At 37.5% G+C, this 19857-nt stretch overlaps 1 protein-coding gene across 2 annotated transcripts in view; it reads right to left on the minus strand.

The window, feature by feature from the left end:
- Window positions 1-18000, minus strand: part of LOC122887089 (guanine nucleotide exchange factor VAV3-like) — a 52693-nt gene extending 34693 nt beyond the window's left edge. For both annotated transcript variants that reach the window (XM_044219963.1, XM_044219962.1), the window contains exons 1-8: window positions 17638-18000; window positions 14110-14226; window positions 6304-6362; window positions 5284-5349; window positions 4445-4559; window positions 2166-2258; window positions 241-309; window positions 54-157 (exon numbers count right to left, since the gene is read on the minus strand). In XM_044219963.1, coding sequence (XP_044075898.1) covers window positions 54-157; window positions 241-309; window positions 2166-2258; window positions 4445-4559; window positions 5284-5349; window positions 6304-6362; window positions 14110-14226; window positions 17638-17844 — 830 coding nt within the window. In that variant the 5' untranslated portion in view covers window positions 17845-18000. The remainder of the gene's footprint in view (window positions 1-53; window positions 158-240; window positions 310-2165; window positions 2259-4444; window positions 4560-5283; window positions 5350-6303; window positions 6363-14109; window positions 14227-17637) is intronic.
- Between the last annotated feature and the right edge of the window lie 1857 nt (window positions 18001-19857).

Genomic DNA, 19857 nt, shown 5'->3' on the forward strand with positions numbered 1-19857 from the left:
ATGATTTCCCTGCAACCTAACAATAAATGTAAATGAATGGTGATCATGAATACCTCTCTTTGTAGCTGATAAAAATCTGGTAAAGATTTAAGGCATTTTTGTTTAGGATGGAGTCCTGCACATCGACCATCAGGCTCTTGTGAACTTTAACCAGGTCCTGCATTAGAGAAAGAAGACATCAGTATGTGGACATAAACATTTTCATGTCATGCGAAAAGAAGGGAAACTCGTGGGACTTACTGGAATGTTGACAAAAACTTTGTCAATCTCAGCCGCAGAGAAAAATTTCTTCAGAGGATTCAGGAAATACTGGAGAAAGAAACAATTGAAAACCTAAATGAAACATTTAAACTGTTCTCCTCAGATTCACTCACAAACTGATTATTGAGCTAGAAACAATCTTAGTGGTTATTCATAACAATCAGTGACATGACTACAACAGCTGGGGAACACTCATACTGAGCACAGAAAGGTCTTGCCCCTGGTCATATTGCTGATCTTTTAACTCTCTATGAGCCGGAATGCAGCCTGAGATCCTCGAGCAAGGCCGTTTGGCTGTTCCACAGTCCAGACTCAAAACTAAATGCGACTGCACTTTCTCTATTAGGGTGCCTGTGCTTTGAAACGGCCTGCCTGAGGAAATTAGGCTAGCAAAATTAGTTTCATCTTTTCAATCCCTTCTAAAAACACACTTATATAAACTGGCTTTTATGTGAACTTGCATGTATAGCACTTTGTAAACATTGTTTTTAGAAAAGTGCTATGCAAATAAAGTTAATATTATTATCATACTAGTTATCAGAGGACCGTAGCGTGGCAAATTAGGGAATAAATAACTGGGAATTTCCATGAAATACCCATGAAATGGTAACATTTACATTACATTTTAAAACTAGATTAACCACCCCGCAATTGTATGCCTCCATCAACCAGTCAAGTTACGGTTTACATCCATGTCCGTCCAGACTCATATAATATAAGTAGTGAATACTTGGAAGAAACTGAATAAAAGGCACAAGTGTATTTTATGGCTAAATGGAAGTTATCACTATATTGATGATACATATGTATGCTTCCAGTGAATATACATTGTTGAACTGATTAATGAAGGATTATCATAGATGTATTGGCTAAACAGGTACACATGTGCTTGATTACTATGTAAAGATGGATTCTTATAGAGTATAGCTACACAAAATGTGGTGCTTTTGTTTTCTCCTAGCATTTTTAGAGCTCTCTATGAGCTGTAGGTGAAACTCACTCACTCACAGGATCACGATTAGCTAGGCGCGCTCCAATTTGTTGTTTGCAGTCACGTGATTCCAATGACACTTGAAATTCAGAATGCGGCAGGAAGTGAAAGGCAGAATGGACGAGATGAAAGAAAGCCCATACTGTTCTCGTTATTGTTGATTCATTGTGTCGTCCCAGTCAACATGTGTGTGAAATCTGGATCTCCCAATTCATTCTTAAATTATGGCTAAAAACCTATTTAGAGGTTTGACCTTTATGTCAAAAGTATCTGTATCCAGTTCTCTTTATACATCCATGGTTGTATTCTATTAAGCATCTGTGTGAAATTTTGTCATAATTACAACATTAATTCTTATGTTATGACAAAAGTGTCACTAATTCATTGTCCGACCAACTGTGAAATATGGTCATCAGTTCTTGAGTTATGGCCAAAAATATGTTTTGTGAGGTCACAGTGACCTTGACCTTTGACCACCAAATTCTAACTGGTTCATCCTTGAGTCCAAGTGGACGTTTGTGCCAAATTTGAAGAAATTTCCTCAAGGTGTTCCTGAGATATTGCGTTCACGAGAATGGGACGGACGGAAATATGAACGGACGAACAACCCGAAAACATAATGCAATAAAAATTAACAAAAGGTTTGCTTTATTTACAGATTTTTTTATTTTTTTGAAAGACGTTTGATATCTTCTGTGGTGAAAAATTAGTATGTGATATCTCTCAACGTTGCCCACTGATCCCAAATCAATAATCAATATCACTTTTGTGCTCAGTGTGAAAAAATACATCAATTAATCCCTTAGGTCAGACTAGGATTTCATAATTTGACACCAAGAAATCCATCATTTAACGTTTGTCATGTAACAATATGTGACCTCAGTGCAGAGGAGACTATTAAAGGTGACTCTACCTTCTCGATGGACTCCAGGGTCTCTGTGTATTTCTCCTCCGTCTGTTTGATCTCTGTAAGGCAGCAGCTCCGGACATCTACCTCTGCCTGCTTCTAGAAAGACACACACCTTAGAAAATGTTGCTTAAATATTACTATCCGATGGAGAAAAATGTGATTTTCTTTTTTATGTTTACCTGCAGACAAGAAACTGAGTCAGTATATTCAGAATATGTGCTCAGAATACAGACACGAAATATCTGTATTCAGATCCCATCATCAGATTTTGAATCTCAGATAAGTTTTCTTTTTTTGTTCTTTTTTTTTAAAACAATTTTTACATGCTACAGTATTTCAAAGCAGCATTTGCACACTTCCTCCTACATGCATCACACAACAATAAGGTGCGGCTGATGAATAAATGGGCGATCCACACACTCTGAGATCAAAGCTGAGTTCCACCCCTGCAGGTCCTGGAGAGATCAACAAAAACATTTCAAACAATTCACGGAATGCGAAGAATTTCCTTCTGGTTTGTATAGCGTCTATATTTTGTGTCTAAAACGACAAATTGTTTATTTTTTGCTTCAATATAGCCTACAGGTATAATCTATTAGTAACATTTTTACAAATATTACATGTGAACTGTCCATATTTATTATACTTTTAATTATACTAGTATTTGTAGTTTATTTTAGTATCATCCTAGTTTTGTATCTGTTATTATCTCATTTGATTTTGGCTAATCGGTCATTGATAACTGTGGAACAAAATGAAATGGTTTATACATTTTCAGTTATTTGGTCTTTCATACTTGTCCAGTCCGTAAGTGTGAATTCTTGCTCATGAGGATTAACAGGTAAATTACTCTAATTACTCTAATTATTAATAACTAATTACTTTTCTTTGTTTTTATATTTATCAGGGATAATGCAAATGGCAGAATGGTGAGATTCATCTGCAGCCCCTGGGAAGATTGTTATTTTTCATGTACTTACATGACTGCATCATCTGTATACATTTACAGCACACTTGACAGATAACAGCAAGGGCCAAACTGTAAGTAACAATGGGCCCAAAATAAATCTCTGTGGTACTCTGATTTAATAACAGTGGGGGGAAATAACAATAATAATATAGAAAATAAATGATAAAAGTGCCTTTACTCAACTACCATGCTTAAGTACAGTTTTGAGGTACTTGTACTGTACTGTACTCAATTTTATCCTTCTCAATACTTGTACATACAGACATATGATGAGTTTATAAAATATGATACATTGCTATAGGATAAGCTACCCAAAAGAATAAAAAATAGTAAAAATTAGCTCCACCTTAACCAACTACAATACTAAAATGCTGGTCACATGCTAATGCATCAATAATACATGATACTGTATACATAACATAATATAACAGTCTGAGAGGGGTCATTTTGCATTATGAGTACTTTTACTTTGGATGCTCAAAGTACAGTTGATGATCATACGTGTGTACCTTTACTTAAAGGGACAGTTCACCCCAAAATCAAAAATACATATTTTTCCACTTACCTGTAGTGCCATTTATCCAACTAGATTGTTTTGGTGTGAGTTGCCGAGTTTTGGAGATATCGGCCGTAGAGATGTTTGCATTTTTTGAATATAATCGAACCATATGGCACTCGGCTTGTGGTGTTCAAAGCACCAAAAAAAATAAAAAATTGAAAAACTCAACAGCAATGTCTCTTTCCAGAAATCATGACCCGGTTACTCAAGATAATCCACTGACCTTGTTGTGAGCAGTTTCATGTAGGACTATCAGTGGAAAGAAAATAGTTCCTACATGCAAGTCATTTAACGTTACCTGACACACAAATCATGGCTGCAATAGTGTTAGCCACTTTGTTAGTTTCCCATTTACAGAGCCAACACTGGCGCACACACTGAACAGACAGCTAGCAGACAGTGAGGAGATATTCGTTGAATTTGACAAAAAGACGTATATTGGATTAGAATCGTATACCACACCTTTAAGTATAATTTTGAATCAGGACTGTAATTGAGTATTTTTACTATAATATATTGGTACTTTCATTTAAGTAAAGAGTCTCAGTACTTAAAGATATCCTGATGTTAAGTTACAGAAGAGGATTTCATCCACTTAACTGTACCAGGTGAGACGTTGAAACTGAAGCTAAAATATTCAATATGCCATTTAAAGGTAGACCTAAAAAATTATTTAAGTGTTCTGCACAACATTGAGAGTGTGTGTGTGTGTGTGTGTGTGTGTGTGTGTGTGTGTGTGACTCATTGTGGTACCAATGGGGGTGGCTCAGTCCTCATGAGGTCTTCATAGATCTCTCCACCTGCGTAGTCTTCTTCCAGCCCGTAGACCGCCGCATACAAGTCGTCCTCGTCCTCTGGGGCATTCTCACTATCACACACAACCATGTGCACACACATATATTAACATCTCTAAAATGTGTTGATTATGAGTCGCAAATTATTTTTTGCATTGTGAAAGCAGTGGGGCAACAATTTGTGGATAATGTAAACGATAATATGTTAAATCCAATGTTAAACAGTAAGAAATATATACATATATAAACAAAAAGGCAACACATTTTCTGTACAGTGTATACCTGATTACAAATTGTCTTCTATCATTATAAAAACAATAGAGTAATGCAATAATACATGAAGAATCAAGACATGGGCTGCTCTTTTTCTTATAGTCATAAACTCATCATTAACTACTGATCACTGCATGGATTAGAGAATTAAATACTTTAGAGAGGCATAATTTACAATTAAAAGAGTGCATGCTCTGAAACTCTAAGTGAAAATATATAAATAGTGTATCTGTTCTAAACATATTTGATTACCCTTATTCAACTTTATTTATCAGTCAAACTGTCAACAGCAACCATCCAAAGCCTTAATGTGGGTGGTATGCAAGCACTTAACAAAAACATGAATTACTCATACGTTCCCTCTGACAGTAACAGACAAATGGAGTCAAGCCTTTTACCAAAACATGTGGGTGTACAGACTCCTGGAGAACATGGATGACAGTGGATGGTTTTGCTACTGAGCGAAATAATCATGTTCTATCAACACCAGTAATAGGCCTGAAGAGAGAGGAGCCTCATACATACTCAATCAAGTCTTCCAGATTATTGTAAATGTCCTCGTCTTTTAGGTTCTCCTCGGTTGGAAATGGCCTGGAAATGACAGCAAAGCAGTGTGAGGCTCAGTGTTTAACAGAAAAATCACTATGAATAAACTATAGGGCAGTAAACTAACTTTTGATGTATTCAAATGTATTCAAATTGGTTACAACCAGTTTGGACAAATTAACTAATTTATCAGTGCAGCTTGAAAACCAGCAATTGGGGCCACAAGCCTAATTTTAACGAAAACTTCCCATTATCATGTTCAGTGGATGCTGAAAAATTATTAAAGATGCAAAAATAAAGAAATACAGAACAGATTAAAAGAAAATTCTGCATAAAGCTAACATAAGATAGATTTACTGATCATTTTACAACACAGGGTTGTATAACGAGATTTTGATTGGAGTTGCCTTCATGCTACTCAGAAACAAATGTTATGTACAAAAATGATATACAATAGATTAGTGAATATATAATAAGTCATAGAAATAAAAACTATTTTACATGGTGGAGTGGATGAATTAAGTAGTTTCACAGCCTGAAGGAAGAAGCTGCTCTGTAGATTAAAATAGTTTAATCCTAAAAAAAGTCAGGCTGATGAACAACATCCTCATTTATTTCTTTTCTGTCTCTCAGTGTGTACTCTCTGGTATGTTTATATAATATATCATAAAATTAATATACCTTATTTTGTAATGCCCTATTTGATATATTGCTATTTTTAGTGGTTGGGCTTCGTTTACTCTAAACTTCTAATAAACAGATTGTTTAAAAAAACTAAATCAGCGTTTGGGAACTGGTGTCTCATTTCTGGTAATAAACAAACACCTGGTAAAACTGGAAATTAGTGGATGACAGGTGTCAGTAAAGGGGTGAGGAGGTGGAGGTGAAGTGGGAGGGCAGGAGGGGGGGCACATTTTCTAAAATGTGTAAAAAACCACATCATCGATAACTTCATAACATCCAATCCTGTTTGTTGGTTTTTAATATTGGGTGACTTACTTGAATCCTCCTTGCTGTGCAGTTGCTGTGTAAGAGAGCTTGGATAGAGTGTCCATAACCTGATGAAAAAAAGGTGTGTTAATTCATGTTTTTGAATTGGATAGAGACAGAGACTTAGAGAGAGCAGGAGAGGAGAGAGGAACAGACAGTGTGAGAGTGCAGTAGCAACCACTGAAATCACCCTAGCAAATAACTTGAAAACTATATTTACTATATTAACCACCCATTGAAGCCCTCATAATCACCCCAAAGGCTATAGAAACACACTAACAACACACTAGCAATGATTTAGCAACTGCATAGGGAACATTTGTAACACCATAGCAACTATTTAGCATCTATCTGCTGGACACTTAACAATAACCAATGTCTCAACAGGTAGCAAGACATTAGCTACCACTATGAAAATGCTTAGGGCACCCCTGTGGCTTAGGAGTTAAGATACCAACATGAACCACTACATTCCCAGTACAAATCCAGCTGGGGACCTATGCTGTTTCTATCTCTCCCTCATTTCCTGTCAACTCTCTACTATCACTAATAAAAATGGCCCAAAAAGTGGTGTGGTGCATACACAACAAGCTAGCAACAACAGATTTTACCAAAATAAGACTCAAGAACCAAGAATTCGATTCACTTTCACACCATAAAAAACAGAACACCACATGAAGCTTTACTGAGCTCCTTCAAAGTCTGACTCCAATGTTGTGTAGTAATGTGCCAACCATTTGTTGTCTTTTTTTCTTACATCCCAAATTATTATACTTAAATTGTAAATGTTTTACAATCTCTTTGGCAAAACCTCACTTACTTATGATCATGCCAATAAATAAAATTCAAACTGACAGCGAGAGACAGACAGCAGCAGACAAACAGAGAGACAGAGAAAGACAAGCATGGCCTGCAGGAAATGGTCACGCAACCTCAGAATCTCACACTTTGCATAAGGCTGTTTGTGTGCGTGTGTGTGTGTGTGTGTGTGTGTGTGTGTGTCTGTGTCTGTGTGATGGTGGGGGGGTTTATGTGTGAGAAAGAGCGTAAACCTGTACCAAAACAAAAACACAAATAATTCAATATGTAAAACCTCTACATGCTGCTTTGCCAATATAAAATATTATCAAAATTAAAATTTCCTTACTTTCATTAATAGAAAGTTGCTTTTTTCAGTCACATACAGTGAATAAATACACAACTCTATATATGAAAAAATACATCTTAAAAACGTATAGCTAATGCATGGGTGTGCACCATTAGATTCAAGCAATGAACAAGTATGATTTTTCCGTGTGCAATAATCATAAATTAGTTGTACACTTATGTGTCTGAAGTCTGCTAACATAAATGAAAATGGAGAGCAGAAGTGATTTGAATTAAAACTAAAACTGCGATATAATAATCCTTAAGTGTTCCTTTATCAGGGCTTGTAAAAATTAAGGATGTGCACGATTAGTCAACTAGTTAATTAAATGTTGCTACCCTCGCTTAGTCGGCACCAGAAATACTAGTTGGTTAAACTAATTATTAATATTTTATTAATGTACAACGCTGGTTAAAGGTGGGGTAAGTAATTCTAATCCAGTGTACGTCTTTTTGTCAAATTCTGCGAATATCTCCTCACGGTCTGCTAGATGTCTGTTCAGTGTGTGCACTGAAATAAAATCTGGTGTTTTTACACAGCCCTGGCTCTGTAAATGGGAAATAAACAAAGTGGCTCAGACCGAGCCACACAACACTATTCCAGCCAATCAGCAACAGGTGGCGTTTGTGCTCATGCACAGGACAAGGGGCAGTGGGAGCGAGAGGGACGGTAAATCTGGCACATGCTAACGTGCAATTGCATTGTCAAGAAGGAGAGATGGCCGAGGAACAGTCAAAGAGGAGAAGGTCAGAATAACAATAATTGAAGAAGACGTTTTATGATCAGGCAAGGGCGAAGAGCCACGTTAACATGAGACCTCCGAGAGTTGAAAGGCATGAAGACGGATGGGGAGGTTGCTCGGTTTCTAGTTGACAGATGGGTAACATTAGTGTTGCTATGTTTCACAGAACCAACAGGTCAGTATTGTTTTGTCCCGATTCCCCATGTTTGTGATGTTTGTGTCAGGTAATGTTAAATTACTTGCCCATAGACATTCAGCTTACTTTCCAGTTTGCCAAGATATGCTGTTGTTGTGATGTTAGCTATAGTAGCAGGAGAATTGTGAGTATCGCTGTCTGGAGCTGGTGTGCTGGCTCTGGGAAACCGTCTCGTCCTCTCTGGCTGTTAGCTTCGCAGCAACAACTGTAGCAACAGTTTGCTAACCCACAACCTAGCTGACATTAGTTACATTAATGTACTTGCTGTGTCGTTGTTCACTCTTCATCATGGTATTTGTCCATAGAATATTTGCGAAGGGTTTTATAGCCACGAAGACCTAAAACCTAGTACAGGGGGATTTTTTGGATTGATGCATAATTCGAAATGTATGCTAGGTAACGTTACCTTCCTTGTTAGCTTAGCTACAAACCTACGGCCCTGTCTTCGGTCAATGTTGTTTTGACGAACAAAACAATCTAAACAACTAACTCTCACTAGTTTTTACTCTATTGTGTTTTGGATGCTGTGTTTGTGTGCTTGCATGTTGTTCGTTTGACGTTTTATATTTATGCTTGTTTTGCTTCCCTTGGGCAGCAGATGCTCTGGATTCCATCATTTTGCCCAGTTGTTAGTGTTGTTGCCTTGGCAATGCGCGTCCATGAATTTGGGGGGCAGAGCATCTGAAGAAGCACTAAAGGGAGGGGTGCATATGTTCAGTTCAAATACCAACAATCTTTCCAGAATCACTGACCCCACCTTTAACTGTTGTGTCTAAGATGTTACACAAAGATGTTACGCCCCCTCACACACACACACACACTAATGCTGGGATGTAAAACAGTGAGGTGAAAAGTGGGACAAAGATGATATCTCATAAAACCAGCACAGTTTGGCAGTATTTTGATCTAGAAAATGAAAATAAGGTTGTATGCAAGCTGTGTCAGAATAAACTGCCATATAACCACTCGACCGGAGCAATGCATAACTACATTCAGCACAGGCATGTGGACGTTACCCTGCAAGGAGAGCAGGCTGCTGGTGCTAGCACTACTAACGTTAGCCACACTCAGCAATCCAATATGACATTGTTTACCAACTGACTGTTTTCTGACTGTTTTCTTACTTTTAGACTACGCGACTAGTCTAAATATAAATTTATTTTTAATCAAAGGGAAATTAGTCGTTGGAACATCCCTAGTAAAAATCCAAGAACACTGAACATCAATTTTATCCACTCAGATACGCGATCATTACTGACCAAACAGATCAACCACAGGATGTTATAATCAACATGTCCTGGTCGATGTTCAGAAATACAGTATTGACAGCTCACACCGTGCAGTCAGTAGATACTATATGTGTTTGATGAGGGCGAAGTGATGTCGGCTCAAAGTCCTTAGAAAGCCGCCAAAGTAAAAATCATAACGCTTGCATTAAGAAGACTGCACAACATGTACTTTATGTGTCATTACAAACACAGCAAATTTAATGATTTCATGCTTCTATCTCCAAAAAATGCAGATTAGCAGAGGACATGATTCATCTGCCAGTTAACTCTCTCATTTTATAATTTCTCTGGTTAGTATGAAGAAGCTTCGAGTAACAACGCTGCAAATTACTCTGTTCTCAGGATTTGGATTTGCAGGCATGGTTAAAAAAGTAGATAGTGGATGGGGTTAGATACGTGAACAGCCTGTCTATCTGCAGTTTATCTCTTCTTCCTGTGTGAATGAGTGCTGTGGCTTTAGTGTGCTTGTGACTTGAAAGAGTCCTGTTGTGTGTGGGACCAGCTTTAAAACTTATTTAAAAAAGTTATTTACAGCAGTCGAAATAATGTCTTTCCTGAAACAAAACAAAAATTCTGCCTTTGAAGTGAGATGATTTTTTTTGAAATGTGGTGTTATGTACTTGCAGACCTAATATTTAGCTGTGTATCATTATTCCACAACTAGAAACCTGAAACACACTCTGGTCCTAAAAGTCATGTGTCAATTGATTCAAGGAAATCTTCTTTTGCTTTTACAACATTATGTATTACGAGATAAAAAATACATGAATGACTTGATTTCTGTGGTATTTTTGCAAAGAGAACTTTATCACTATCAGTGTAAATTCGCACACATCACACTGGTCGAAACTGATGTAACGCTAGTGATAGCTGATGCTATGCAAAAACATGTAGTGCTAAGAGGGGAGAATAACTTAAGAGGAAAAGGTAGAATATAAGTTGTTCAAGAGAGAAGGAAGAACCCGTATAGGTACGCTAGAAAAATCTAACATTTGTTTACTTTGTGTAATGACTTGTAAATCCTTCTAGGTTGTCTTAAAAACAAGTCGTTCTCAGACCTGACTGGTCTGATGATCTGACACATAGTTTAAGCCACACGTGACTTGAGAAGCAAAGCCACAAGCAGAGCTGAAGTCCAACCGCTGTGGTGAGTGTGGCCTATTTACAAAGTGTATCTTAAATCTCCAGAGCACCATTAAAAAATGAAAGTAAACGGTAGAAAAGTTGTAACATAATGTCATAAATCAAATGTGCATGTCTGAATCGCTGTTATTTTGTTATCTAAATTATACAAGCAGTAGCATTTACACGTATAAACAATAAAGTATAGTTTAAGCCCATAGGGTCTCATCAAACACACAACAAGTTAAAGGTAGCCTATCTCGTTTGTTTAATCCATACTAAAACAGAATCATAAAGACAGCACATTTTGGGTTTATGGGGGGTTATGTGCCAGACTGTTTCTTGCCCGGGGGCAGTAATTTCCCGATAACCAAAGGAGACTACAGGAGATCAAACAAATGAGATATAACGTTAATTAGTTAATTAGTGAGCTTTAGAGGATAGGTGGATTTTGTTACCTTTGGACAGAGCCAGGCTAGCTGTTTCCCCCTGTTTCTAGTCTTTATCCTAATTGCCTGTAGCTGTAGCTTCATATTTACTGTACAAAAATGAGAGTGGTATCAATCTTCTCATCTAACTCTCGGCAAGAGAGCAAATAAGTGCAACATTGAAGTATTTCTTTAAGAAGAAAAATTTCCGTTCCTTCAAAGTAAAATACCCTTCTCTGTTCACTAGTGAGCAAACATTTGCTTTTACAGTCAAGATTGACATAATTTTATGTTGAGGGAATAAATAAACACATTTCTTGCTTCTTCCCTTCATTCTCTCTGGCCTCCAGGCCGCTGCATGCAATCAGTGTGGCTGCCCGGGGTGAAGCCTGTAGTAACTCAGCAAGGGAATGTAGGTTAGAGAGCTCTCATTAGATATTCAGTGGACTAATGCTCAGTCTACGGGCAGAGTTGGCACAACTCAACCCAAGTGGATTAGACTGGCTGAGATTTGAGATGTTCTCTTTTGAATGTTTTCTGGAAAATAAGGAAGAGATTGAGTATTTCTTGTTCGGCTGTACAACGCTTCCTGGAGCCAATCCAACCCAATCGCTGAACCTGCAGACACACGTATTTTTAACTAAAAAAAGTAATGATGCAGCGCAATCTTCCCCCTCCGGAAGCTTGTTTGTTAGATGGACAACTCTTGAACATGACTAAGATTATGCCCGGCTTGGATGTACTGTACATATTTGCAGGCAGCACCTCCCCTGTAGGATTATCAGCAGCCAGATTAACTGGAAGCTTCTTTAGAACACAACACACTGAACTGAAAGAAAAGAGAGTCTGTGTGGCAAACTGCACGCAAAGCTCAATATGCAATCCCTCACACTTACAGAGAGAACCAATGACCACTGTTTATTCTATTGCAGGGAAGTGAATACAAATTTTTTCTCATGTACCTGACTAAATTACTTTTGATATACCCTTTGCCTGAAGAACATTTGTTTTAATTAAAATTTCCTTATACATAAGCAAAGTATACCTAGAGTTCTCAAACCACATGTGATACTGTATAAATTATTTATAATAGACACAATATCTGCTCTGACACAATAATTGGATTTATAAAAAGAAAATATTGCACATAAGGGATAGTAGTTTAGCCAAATTAAGCCCTTTTGAAATGATGATAACACTTTTACAGACTTAATCTTCTGTATTTTAGATGTACTGAATTCTAAAACAAATATTTTCCGTGCAGATTAACAAATAATAATATATTTCCCCATGGATAACATAGAGATGCTCAGACAACTCATAATGCTTGAAGGCAAAGTTATGCACTGAACTAAGGAAATGTGGGAATAAGGCTGGTCAGAGTGAGTGTGCTTTCTTCAGCCGAATTTAATCAGGCTCCTGTGCTGCAAGCTGTGAGTAGCTAGGAGGAGCGCACTATAACCCACTGACCTGGTAACACTGTACACACACGGAAACCAGCTCCCACAATAACATAGCAATAAAAAGAAGCCATACCATACCTTTTAGAAGTGCACCAGAAAAATGCAAGACCAGGCAACGGGTGGCCTCCATCAGAGGAAAAGACATCACAGCTCTGACTGGCTCTAAATCATATGGGTCTTATTATGTTACACTGCATGCATCTGAATGTGTGACTGGACGTACAGGCAGTCAGATGTATTACCATTTTTCTACAATGTTCAGACGCAGATTGCAGTGATGACAATTCAATTAATGTTTAAGGATTTCCAGTTCTGTTTAAGCAGTTGTCTTTACTTTTCGCACAGTACCTACAGTATAGAGAATAGTTTGCAAAAACCTTTAATACAAGTGCAGGTACTGAGCACAGATTTCACACAATATTCTTGAGTTTTTTATTTAAATGAAAAATACTTAAAGGCAAGATTATGCATTTTTTATGTGGATGTCTAGTCAGTGTTGATGGTAAATGTAGTCATTTAAGCAATACATTCCTCAGTGAGTGCTATATTGACAGAGAAAACTGAGTTTGCCAAGTACTTCTTCCTGCATCCAGCGCTGTCATTTGACAGGACAATGACATAGTTGGAGAGAAGGAAGTACTACAGGCTACTTCAGCATGGATTTCTAGTCTCTGCCTGCAGGGGGAAAGCTGGTTTAGAAGCGGCTATTGTGGTGATATTCACGGTAGAAGTGCAGCTAGACTAGGTTAGCTTTGTTGTTATACGGAAGCCTGCTGGGTGAGTGTGGGTGTTAGAAGCTTGCGCGCAATGCATCCTGGTACATGGAGAACTCAGCTTTTTCGGTCAATATAGCAAGCACAGGAATTTATTGCTTAAATTGAATACATTTACTATCAACCCTGACTCGACAGCCATATAAAATTGCAGAATTTTACCTTTAAATATTTTGTTAATTAAATTGTTTTTATCACCTCTGAATTATTGTAGCTGCAAACCAAGGATTTGACGATTTTCTTGATTTAAGAAGGGTTTTGGCAATACAACACTCATTTGCTGTTTTGCACACTGGAACACAGTTTTGATGTTTGTGTCAACCCTATTGTTTTTAACTACAACATCTGAGCAAAAAAAACTGCAAAATGCACTATTGATTAGACCGACATCCAGCACAATCATCATCATTGCTCAGCTGTAATAGACATCCCATGAATTTAACAATGTGCTCATTCAAACTGATTTCCTTGTAAAACAGCTTGTAAAGGTGCTAGATACTGAAAAGCTTTCATAAATTATTGCAACTAGAGAAGAAGGCAGCTAAAAGAAGGAAGGAGAACAGTAAAGAGCAGAACAGAAGAAATTTGACCACTGTTGGAGAGATTGTTTCAGCATGTTGTAACAGAAAAACAGAATGATGGATGTGTGTGTTACCTTTCCAAAGTCTCGAACATCGAAGAGATCGAAGGCTTCAAATAAGTCACTTTTCTTCATCCCAAACACCACAGAGCAAGACGTCAGAAATGTGCGGATGTTCTTCAAGCACAGGAACTGCAAAGGGCAAAAAGTGGCACTCATCAATTTAGCATCCATTGTCTCCATAACTTGTAAGCACTTGCAGAAATTTGTACTTTTTTCAATGCTTGTAGCATTGAGAAATTACAAATCAGACATTGCAAAATCAACATTTCTTTGCAGAAACAGTGTCACAGCTGCCAGCAGTTTTTATTGGAAGTACTTTTTACCAAAGAAATAGTCCCTATGATCTTCTGAACAGTTGACAGCATGGTCTGTGGATTATCCAGAGTAGCAGCGACATAGTTTCTGGAAAGAGATGTAAATGTAATTTTTCATGCTTTCAGCACCACAAATAAGCACAGGCTTATGTGCCTCCATTGCAGAAATCTCAGACAGATATCTGTCTGTGAAACTATCTGCATGGCTGGATTCCAATGAGGTAAGTTGAAAAGTGTGTTGTTTTTTTGTAATTTGGATGAACCAACCCTTTAATTCTGTTGTAGCCTTAATAAACCTATGTTGACAGTATAATGACAGCATAAAGAACTTGAAGTCACCTTTCTAAAACACACACACACAGCAAAATGAAAATTGAAAGTTTCATGGTACAAAATGAAACCACTAAGCATGTGCTCTTTTAGTGTCGCTTCCTATTAGGATCTGTGTCACAGTGGGAAGACTGCAGTCAAACAACTTTCATGAAGACAATTGCTTATGGTTATGAGTTTGGGTCTGAGTCAAGCTTGGGCCACGTATAATAAAAACACCCAGTAAAGTATTCTAACAGTAAACAAGCAGTAAACAAATGTACCAGCATAATTTGCACATTATTTAGTGATGACTAAACTAGGAAATGCATATGTGATCATTTGCAGAGCTGTAACAAGATTCTTGAGAATAGATAGGCTCCTTTTTATCATGCCACCTCATCGTGGAGACGCCTGTAATCACTCCACCGCCCCCCTGGGGCCCTGTTTGTCTGCGGAGGAAGTGAATGAACATGATGGCTTTGCACCAGCACCAGCCTCATACTCCTGATTACAGTCACAGCCCTGGTGCAATAAACACTACATTCTTGGCGTCACAGATGAAAAATTATAAAGTAAAAGTGCAGCTTTCTTGGTAAAGTTTGTGCACATATATATAATATATATAGATGCTTAACAGCATTGATTTGTCTGATTCTGAAGTCTCTCTTGAAAGATTTTCTTTGCATATCAGTTGTTCTCTCACCTTCTCTATGAAAAAATTAAGTAACAAAAGCAGAGAAGATATTGAATGCCTATTTATTTATGATCCATACATAAGACTTTTACTGTCACACTCCATGGTTTGCACCAAGGCCTAACATACACTATGGTAAAAATAGCACTTCTGGGCACATTTTTATCACAGTACACTGCACTCTTGTCCTCCAGTCCATTACCTTCATGGCCTTGTTTCCATTTCCAAGATCGTAGGTCAGCAGGGCACAATGAAAGGGCCATTTAAAATCTGGAGCCCACTGACACACATGCCTTTCTTGACCATATTCAGATGCCCTACAGCTGCAGGCTATGACTATCCATTGTTTGGCATGTTATGCCCTGGGTTTGCTTTCACTGTCTTTCAAGAATATAAAAGACGAGTGGACGTGCACTGACAGAGAACATACACAGCACTGCAGTTTGTAAGACAGAGCACAATCTATTGCCCAGCTAGGAGACTGGCTTTTATTTATTACAGAAGCAAAGATTTTTGAAGGCAAAAATGGTCATTTTGAGTAGATGCCTCCATTTATTTATGGCAGTTAGTGGATGGTAAAATTAAAAACTGTTTCTTTGATTAAATCATTTTTAAGGAATCTGTGGTGATGCAGCATTTCAATCATACACTTGTGACAACAACAAAAAAATGTGTTTAATCTAATCTCTAAAAAACTAAGCATGTGAAGTCCAGTAACAAATCTTTAGACCTACTTATGTTAAAACTTTTTGTGTGTGTGCTTAATATCATGCTCTTTTTTATTAATGGGTGCTTTGACCTTAATAGGTTAAGATGTCAAAATGTATGTTGGAGAATACTTGGAATCAAATGTGATCAGAGTGTGACTAGATGATACATTTATCATATGAATCATACTTTTAAGAAGGCCCGATAAAGATCTAATCACATGCAATGTTGCCTGAATGAAGTGAGTACAAGGCGGTGCACAGGAAGTATTGTTCTTATAGTGACATATTACAAAAAGGCATGAACAATATTATTATTAGAGTATTTTGGTAACCACAACAGATTTTTGCTTATTAGCATCTAAGGAGATATATTGCTATAAACGTCTGTCTCAGTTATTTCAAGTCAAATATGCTTTTCACCACATTAAGTTATTATATTTTCTTCTGTTACAATAAACCTTTATAAACCACTGATTTTTTTAAGTCTCTTCTTCAAGAGTGTCCTGGCCAAAATAGTGATCTGTAGTAGAAAGTACATTTCTTGAATAAAATGTGTAGTTTTTTAGCTTTTACTATTCATAAGTGTAAGAAATCACAAGGTCTCCTAATGGCTAATCACACATGTTATAAGGCTTCATACTCAGTCGCAAGCAAACTACAAGCTGCTGCACACATAGTAAAAGTTCCCTAACTAATGGGTGGATCAAAGCCAAGATTTTATCAGGCCTCTCCAGTGGCAGAGAGAAGAATTATGGGTAAAGACAGGTCAAGCCTTGGACCATTCCTTTGGGTTTCACAGGCTGAGGGATCAGAATTAACCAGAAAGAGTTTCAATTGCTTTTTTAAAGCAAGATGTAATAAAATAAAGACATGAAAGTGTACAATAAATCAGTTTTAAATCAGGCCTTATTTTCTAAAATGTCCACAGTAACACTTATCAGTTTGACACAGTTCTTGAAGAGCAAGGATGTGCTCTGTGTTCTGAAATTCTGCACTTATCATGTTGTATGTGACAGATGGAAAATGAAATCAAAAGGTTGCCTTTTGCTGCAAATCCTGACATTTTACTGGTCTATTTTGAAATCATGGAATACCTTGCATTCATACCTCTACATTCAACTTTTAAGAACACTGGAATGAGGCTTTTGTATCCAAATTAGTGTTGTTGCCTGCAGGTGTTTTAACAAAACAAAAATCACCTAGTGAAAAGCAGCTGCCAACTTGTCGCTGTAAGTCTACCCACTTCATGCCTACCATAGCATTTTACAGTCCCTGGCCATTTGCATAACTGACAATGATTTGGTTTCTTCCACTTTAACTGACCTGATTATTAAATAAATTAACTTACATTGACTGGCTTGGCCTATTGTCGGCATCTAACACTACAGATTTACTATTAATCTTCATATTATTATTATTCATATTATTCTTTCGAAGCAGTTTTGCAGTTCCTCTTCACACGTTACAACCACAAGTTGCTTTGAAAGCAGCGCAGAAATGCTGAGTCTACCTGTGACATCTGTGGCCTGAGATTGATCTCCTTCAGGTTGATGGTGTGAGGTTTCAAGTTGTTCAGTAGCTGGCACAGCAGCACCCCGTCCCGCAGGGTTTGGGCCAGGTCGAACACCTGCGCCGTGTCCGCAGTCACCCGGTGGTTCGCGGGCAGCACGTTGCAGCTGATCAGCCACATCGCACACTGCCTCCAGTAGGACTCCATGTCGTCGGAGAGCGGTGAATACAGCAGGATAATGCCAAATGTTAAAACTTTGTCCCTATTTTAAGCCTGTGCGCGGCATGATAGCTGCGCTCAGCGCCGTCCGCTCGTCTCACCAAACTCCAGCACCGCCTCTGGAGGACAGCGAGAGCTGCTGCAGCTGGGGTAGGCTGCAGTGAAACCCCCTCTGTCTGTGTCAACTTCCCTTCCTTCTTCTATCAAATTTCCACAGAGGTGGTCGTAACTCCCATGACTACATATATATATATATATATATATATATATATATATATATATATATATATATATATATATATATATATATTAATATATATATTTTAATCTTTATATTTCCCCTTTACTTCTGAAATGAGTTGCCAGTGTACACACCTGCAGAATCTATTGAAACAAGCACTGCAAAACCCTGTGTTTGTGAAGCTTCTAATGTTTTTTTGTTTGTTTGTTTGTTTTTTTGACACGTCAGAAAGGTGTTGAATCTACGCTGGTTATTTCTGAGCCTGTAGTTTGAGGTGACAGGTGTTTCTCATGTCCACCACCATTTATATGCATGCAAATAATAACCTGACTTCGAGGTTAACATAGTTTTTAAGCTTTATATGAGAAGCTCCAGCTGCAGCATTTCACATTCACATATATGAAGGTTGGTTTCATTTTATCTATAGGGCTGAAACTAATGATTATTTACATTATCAATTGATTCTGAACGATTGCTTAGTCTATAAACTCAGAAAATAGTAAAGAAAATGCCCATCACACGTTCCAGAGCCCAAGGTGGCATCTTCAAATAACTTGTATTGTCTGACAAACAATCCAAAACCCAAAGATATTCAATTTATAATAATATAAAATTAGCAAATCTTCACATTTTGGGAGCCAGCAAATATTTGTCAATTTGGTTGATAAATTACTTAAGTGATTAATTGATTATTAAAGTTGTTGGCAATTAGTGTTTTGTCAGTCAATTACTGATTAATCAAATAACATTTTTAGCACTTATTCTATCATTCACATACAGTGTATCTCTATTTGTTCTATAAGAAAGTGTGCTAGCAGAGTAATCCTTTTCCCTCACAGTCTCCCACTCTCAGCTGACATTCCATATGGATTATAAACAGCTTTGACAGCTCTGACTATGATCAGAGTTCTTTGTGGCGGTTATGCTGGGAAGCTGTGATCTATATGTTTCAATATAGTCCTAAATTAAACCAGATAGAAAATAATCAAGGGATCTAACAGGCAAAGAGAAGGACATCCTCCTGCCACGGGATTTACTGTATATCCCTGTCATTAAACCCATGACATAAACAGAGGAAGGAAGCTGAGGGATCCCATCTTGTTTTACCCTGAGTGAGCGAGCCAGATGTTTCCTTAGACATTGAGCAGACTCATAAATTCCAACTTGTATAAGAATAAGTAGGTTAAGGCTCTCTTGATTACTTAAATACAAAAAAATCACTAAAATACAGTGCAAATACACAACTGCATCCGATACTGTCTACAGTATCAGATCGTTTCCCTGAAAATTAATTGAGGACAACAACCCATAATCATAACTGGTCAGTCTCTGACATAGCATCTATTGATGGTTAATGCCCTCTTATAGGGGTAAAACACATAAGAGTACTCCTTGCACAAACACCATACAAAACTGACACGTAATCTAATTTCAGCATAGCATCTGCTGAAATTTGGCCATATATTCTAAAGTGACACAAAAAATAAATTAATGTGAAATCTATTTAAAGCTGTACTAATCGATTTTTTTACATTAACAATGGATCAAATTACTAATGGTTGCTTGTAATGAAAAACCCACAGAGAATTATCACCCGACTCTGCAGTTCCCAGCTCATAAGTTTCTCAGCTCTATGGAGCGTTTTAGTGACTTTCAGCTCACTGTTTTGGTTTTACGGCATGCAACTCTACTGTTTTTATTCAGTCTCACTGCTCTCATCAGCTCCTTTTCCACCTGCATCAGAAAGGGGAAAAAAGCTC

Source organism: Siniperca chuatsi, linkage group LG13 (assembly GCF_020085105.1).
Source record: "Siniperca chuatsi isolate FFG_IHB_CAS linkage group LG13, ASM2008510v1, whole genome shotgun sequence".
NCBI lineage: Eukaryota > Metazoa > Chordata > Actinopteri > Centrarchiformes > Sinipercidae > Siniperca > Siniperca chuatsi.